General features: G+C 47.1%; 1 protein-coding gene across 1 annotated transcript; it reads left to right on the top strand.

Annotated features, from left to right (window-relative positions):
* Nucleotides 1–484: 484 nt before the first annotated feature.
* LOC146181264 (kelch domain-containing protein 3-like) lies at nucleotides 485–1,462 on the top strand. Its single transcript, XM_084575746.1, has one exon. It carries the CDS (start codon nucleotides 485–487, stop codon nucleotides 1,460–1,462), a length of 978 nt encoding a protein of 325 aa, XP_084431872.1.
* The last annotated feature ends 5,086 nt before the right edge of the window (nucleotides 1,463–6,548 follow it).

The following is a 6,548-nucleotide window of genomic DNA, read 5'->3' on the forward strand; positions in this document are numbered from 1 at the left end:
CTGCTGATGCTAATCTGTGCCGTACAAAATGTCGCTGGTGACGTCGTTTGAATATCTCTTATATGTGCGCCGTTCGCACCGTACACGCTCGCTTTGGAGTGCGTGCCGAGCGTGAAGCTCAAATTTTCGTTTCTGAAAGCATTGTTGTACAGACATCGAGAGCAAAGCGATTACTTTCGCCACACTTACCATCGTGCAACCAACGCAACTCCGTCATCGGCGCATTTCAGAAATCAAGTAAGCCTTTCACAGTCGCCCCTTTACCCTAGCAGCCGGCGAGCACCGGCATAGGAGTGCCACCCCTCGCCTCGGCAGTCACCCGTATTGTCGACCGTGATTGTACGCGATTCCCCTACAATCACTGGGAAACCTCCGTCGGCAAGATCTACCACATTGCATTCCTCAAGAAAGAAATTCGACGACATTGCTGTCATCACTCCAACAATCCAGCCTAATTTCTAAGAATACTCGTTACGCCTGACAGATGTGGACAGAGCAGCAGAGTGGCGTCCCGAATCGCGTTCATCAAAATACGGTCTTCGTCAATGGCAGGGCCTACTCCTTCTACATGCGCTACAACCCAGGGGCGGAACCCTCAGTGAACAGCATAGACATGATCATATTCGATCCCGAATCTTACCAGTGGGTTAACACGCCGACGACCTTGTCCCCGAGCGGTATGACAGACCACATATTCCGCTGCAACCTTGCAGCTGTAGCATACCAAGAATGCGCGTACGTGTACGGAGGCCCGCAATATTGGCCATCGCAGAATGCCATCTATTGCTTTGACACCAACACCATGTCTTGGAGTCGTCCGGAGGTGTCCGGTCCTGTGCCAACGTCTCTTAACGGTAGCTCAGCTTGCGTAGTGGGTCACCGCATGTATACATTTGGTGCTTTGGACCATTCGCAAGAGTTGCACTTCCTTGACCTGGACACCATGCACTGGCATCTTCTGGCCACCAGCGGAGAGGCTCCATTTGGGCTGCGCTTCTCGACCGCCTCTGTCATCGGAACTCGAGTGTATTTTTGGAGTGGCTCCAGAACAAACCCTTTTCCAGACTGTCGTCTAGTCTGCGACAACTCTGTTTACTATCTGGAAACAACGACCGCTACCTGGATACGCCCGCAAATACAAGGCGTGACCCCCGTGGCTCGGCTAGGGAATTCAGCCTTCGTACACGATGGAGAGCTGCATATTTTTGGAGGGTGGAACCCACTACGACGCACTCACTTTGCAGACATGCACAAATATAACACCGAGACATCGCGCTGGACCGAAGTGAAACCATATGGATCAGGCCCGTCTGCAAGGTACGAGCATGGCTGCTTCAATGTCGGTGAACATGTGTTCATCTTCGGTGGTTTTGGACCGCCAGTCAATGCGCAGGGCGAGGAGGAGCAGCTGACGGATTTGCACGTGTTGTACTTACAGGAACCAACACTGCAGAACATGTGATTGCTTGCAGTAATCAATGCACGCATACATGAAACACACTTGCCTGCCCTTATTCGAAAAATTTTCAGTGACCTCACCTTACGCTCTTAATAATCAAGACACTTGTTGCACCCAAAGCGAATGAAGCGCTCCTTACCATGTTGCGGTATTCATTGAAATTTCCACGCCACCACTTTGCTTGACAATAAACTTTTTGTTTGGAAACAGCATTTCCCATCACGGTTAATTTGCGATCACGAGAAGCTAATCATAACGTTTTGTTTGTATTCATACCACACAAACCCTTGTCGAGAACTAATTTGTCCAAAAAAGGTGCATTCTCTACATATTTTGCACACTTACCTGATGGATTATTCAAAGGATTCGCTCAAGCATCCCTTGAGCTATAATGTCTCGATCGATTATAGCTCTTTTGCATCTGTTTGTTGTCCTTTTCACTACGGAGAGAATTTCGCGATTTGGCAATGAGCGCTGGTTTGAGTTCAATGCAAAAGAAATTAAACTTTTACTTGAATTCACACATTTTCAGCTGTTTTCATATATTTAAACAATATTTGATGCCACTGCAAACAATCCTTTTATTTCGCAGCCACATATATTGTCCATTTAGCCGGGTGAAAACAAAGAACAGATAAGCAGGCTGGTCGGGGAAAGTTGTGCATATTTTTAAAGGCTACTGGCGAATTTTCTTGACGGTTCTTCATAAATACATGCCTTTCTTTCCCGCCTAATTTTACTGTATGGACATTAGCTCCGTAGCTAACTTCTAAGCAGCTGTAAGACATTTGAATCTTGCATCTCCGCTTTTTTGTGCCTTGATTCCACTACACACATATGCGCTCATGCCCCTCCGAATGAATTATTTGTCCGCGCTTTCGTTACGTATTTTTGTTATTCACCCAGTCGTTTGGGGAGTTTTTCTGCACGCAGGCCTTAGTCGCAAGCGAATACCTGCTTGCTGGAGCAGCTTCTGGACCGAATGCACAGTTTAATGAGGCCTAAACAGTCCTTCAGGGTGTGCACGACAGGTACTGCGCCTTTCACTTCCTGTACAGTACTTGACTGGCTGAAATTTTCGACGGAGAAAAATGAAGAGGCGTCCGTGTGCTGTGCGATGTCAGCGCACGTTAATCTTTTGGTGCCTCAAACACTAGAGAGCCCTCCCATACGGCAACCCCTTCACTCTTTCAGCTCTCACCCCCATCTTCTTTTCTACTTTTATGGCGTGGTTAAGGTATCCACAGAATAAGTGTAGGAGTCATTACTGCTTTGTTTTTCTTTTAAACAATTAATATTGGTATTTACTGTAATTATTCGCCTAATTAAATTACATCAACCATTTTTTCGCATGCACAGCTTTCCCTGACTATAGTCTATACCCTGACGATCTATTCTATATGATACCATTCCTTCTCCGATATACCATGCAGTCCCTCTTTACATCGCCGCCAAATTCGTGCACACCTGTCCTCGCTCTATGCTATGGTACCACTCTTTTTTGGCTGCGAAAGAGGCTACGAGGGACAACGGCGACGCCCACGATTCCGTTACTAGTTACTGGTTGCTACGAATTCCAGAAACGGGTGCCAAAAAGCTGCGCTGTAACATTCCCGAAAAACTGCCTGCACTGCAGAAATTGGAAAGCACTAGCATTGCTCGTACGCACGGCGCATTACGTTCGATCTCATTATCATTAGCGACTAAATTCAATTTCATGATCGTTGCTAATGTCATCATTGTCACTATCACTGATTGCAGCGTCATTGTCATCGCTGCTACTATCCTCATGGTAGGCAAGGTGAATTATGTGCGTGTCACTTTCCCGGCTGTGGCGCAGTTGGTTAAAGCGCTCGGCTGGGGATCCATGAGATGAAGTTCGATTCCATGTGGAGACAGAAATTCTTTATTTATTTATGTTGCTGGTTACGAGGGACAATGGCGACGCCGACGGCGCGCCGTGAAATGCAGGAAAGGGCTCAAAAGAGCGGCGTTCTAGAATAAATAAAGAAATAGATTAAACATTGCAAAGATGGAGTAAAAATTACAAAACCGCCGCGGTTGCGCTAATGCGAATTCTAATGCATTCGGAGTAACTGGTAATGCGTTCCCTCTGGAGGACGGCTGCTCCTGGCCCAACAGCGCTCGAACTGGAATAGGTCCCCGCCGTTTGCGGCTGGGTCTAGCCAGACACCGGTGGTTGTACCTGTTGAAAGCCATCATTGCACCCGCCACCGCTTCGGTGGCAGACAACAGCAGTTGCGACGTGAGTCTTTCTCACTCCCTCATGTTTTTCTTCTTTTTGTCTGCTCTGGACGCACGAGGCAGCGCAGGTGGTTCAGATATAAAGCCAGTAGCAGGCTCTCCCCTGATGGGGTTGGTACAGGTGGGTCACCGCCGCTTGCGGCGGGGGCTAGCCTGGCGCCGAATTTTTATCTGTTCTAGGCCGTCATTGCACACGCCACCGCTGGTGGTGGACGACGGCTGTTGTTGCGGCGCGCGTCTTTCTTTCCCTCTTCCTTTTCTTTCTTCTCTATATTCTCTTCTATCTGCACGAGGCAGCGGAGGTGGTTCAGCTACAGAGCCAGTAGCAGGCCCGTGCATTTTCTTTTCCTTCTTCCTAGAGCCACAACAACAACAACGTTCATTTTTTCTTCCTTCTTCCGGCAGTCGCAACAACATTTCAACGCATCACTAATTCACGAACCCTAAGCGGACATTCAGGATGTTCTTGACTTGACCTTGAGTCAACTCAACCTTGTCAAAACAGGCAGCAACTGCTTGATTTGGCACCCGTAGTAGAGTGCCAACAAAGGGGTGCAACGCGGGCCCATGGGAGCTGCACAAAAGGAGGTGGATCGAAAGCAAACCAGAAGTCTTTAATATGTTTGTCCACGGACGCTCATAAAAGTTGCCTCCATCATGCTACAATGGCTAGCCACTGTAATTATGCCTCGGGACAATGGCCATTATCGGATTAGCACCGACGGTTACTCAGCCCGAACGCGACTGGTATCTTGCTGCGCGCCATGCCTGCCTGCATAGGCGCACCGAGCAACTACTACGGCACGTGAGACCATATTGGGATTATGGGAAAGTGTGTTTTTGGTTCTAAACTGCAACATGGAAAGCAGGCACGTTACCCTCACCTGTGCTCTAACACCACTGCGTATGTCTGATCAAGTGAGCACCACATGCATGTGTACTACTTCTGCTTCGGTGCGATAAAAGCCGCCCCCCGCTACGCTACTGGCTCCGTTATGAGCACTGCGGATACCAGAAGCGTTTAGAAGCTTATCATCACCAATGTTTCTTTACTATCCTTACAGTTATCTATGCGAACATGTTAGCACTACATGGCGCGATGAGCTTGCAAGAAATATCTTCGTCAGGCTATCAGACGGTACCGATGAATCTTTCCTCTAGCACAGATAATCGACATTTTGCCTTTTCTGAAGAAATAAAATTTTTAATTGTATTCCACTGCAGTTGACGGGAGACGCCGCATGATAATGTTTAAATTTGCATTTACGACATAACCATTGTCGACACGTTTGCCCGTTCTATTATTGAGGCTGACTCTACTTTGCGTTCCCCGATCTTGTCTTCAAGACAGAGCTAATAAGGCACTTGATTTTTTAAACGACTGTACCATTTCATTGAAGTCATTGATTTGTTACGGATCCAGTACTATAGCTTTATTATATCGTGCTCGAAAAAAATCATAGATACAAAGATCAGTCTATTTATTCGCTCCCATAACATTAAGATAGCATCGCATCTAAGCAGCCTGGGATTCATATACCACGAGACTAGTAGTTGCAATCCGCATATATTCATCTCTTTGACATACGCTCACGAAATTGCTTTACAATCATGGCTACGGTTTGATTAGCCTCAAATCAATTACCTGCAACACCATAATTCGTTCTAACATTCCTTTTGAGTTACTGTTTTCTCATCGGCTGCACTGCAACGGCAACTAACATTATACTTACGTTACAAAAACATTACGCGTAATGACCAATGCTATATCTGACGCCCACACAAAGCCAATCTTTGATCAGCAAACAATTCTACCTGTAACTGCGTCCCACAATTATAACTTTTCCTCACGCTATCAAAACAGCCTATTAAAAGATGATGCATATTTTGTGTACCTCTTCTCATTGGCATTACTGACAAAATTATACAGCACTCCTATATTTCATCCCTGGGTAATATCTCACACTGGGACCTATTGTGGATGATAAATGGCAAAGTACCGTTAAGCAACCACTCTCACCTCATTATGTATCTTCCTAATTTGGCAATCTGCTCTATGAGTTGCCCAAGTGTCATACTATCTAATTTTGTTTTTGCTCCAACCCACCGCAGTGGTGCAGCGGTTAATTTGCTCGACTAATGTGCCGGACTACCCGGGTCCGATCCCGGCCGCCGGCGCTTGCGTTTCGATGTGAACGAAGAGGCTTTTCTGTGCTGTGCGATGTCAGTGAACATTGTTGTTGTTTCGACTGTTGAAGAAGGGAAATAAAATGCACGGCCCTTTACTGGCTCTGTAGCTGGGCCAACACCTTTGATAATAGAAAAGCCTGAGAGGCTTTGCTGTAAATCCCAGCCCCGGAACACCAGCTGCTATCGGTTCGCCTGGCTGAAGAGGCCGACGGGATTCAAATGATTTTGTCAGGCGTCTGAAGCGGATTCCCACCTAATTGATTGATTTATAGGAAAGGAAAGGCACGGTAACTTTATCACTTGTTTTCTGTCAACACCTCAACCGCGCCGTAAGGGAAGGAAGGAAGGTGGGAGTGAAAGTGGAAAGAGAGAAAGGGGAGCCGTAGTGGAGGGCTTCGGAGTAATTTCGACCGCCTGGGAATCTTTACCGTGCGCTGACATCGCACAGCGGATTCCCACCTGCCTTAAGGCGCATCTGCTCTAGAGGGGGGGGTGTCTGGGGTAGGAAAGAGTCATTTTCGGTCGGACAATAAAGTTGATTCACTAGCTCACTCAAAGAGGTGAAAATGGAGAACAACGAAAGAAAAAAGAGGAAAGAGAAAGAAGCGCGTCGTAAGAGCCGTCGTTCGCCACC

The sequence above is a fragment of the Amblyomma maculatum genome, chromosome 8, assembly GCF_055883805.1.
Source record: "Amblyomma maculatum isolate TAMU_Amacu chromosome 8, ASM5588380v1, whole genome shotgun sequence".
NCBI classification, from domain to species: domain Eukaryota; kingdom Metazoa; phylum Arthropoda; class Arachnida; order Ixodida; family Ixodidae; genus Amblyomma; species Amblyomma maculatum.

What these genes read in the sequence shown, in the direction of transcription:
- LOC146181264 (XM_084575746.1), top strand. Translation starts at nt 485, where the DNA reads ATGTGGACAGAGCAGCAGAGTGGCGTCCCGAATCGCGTTCATCAAAAT.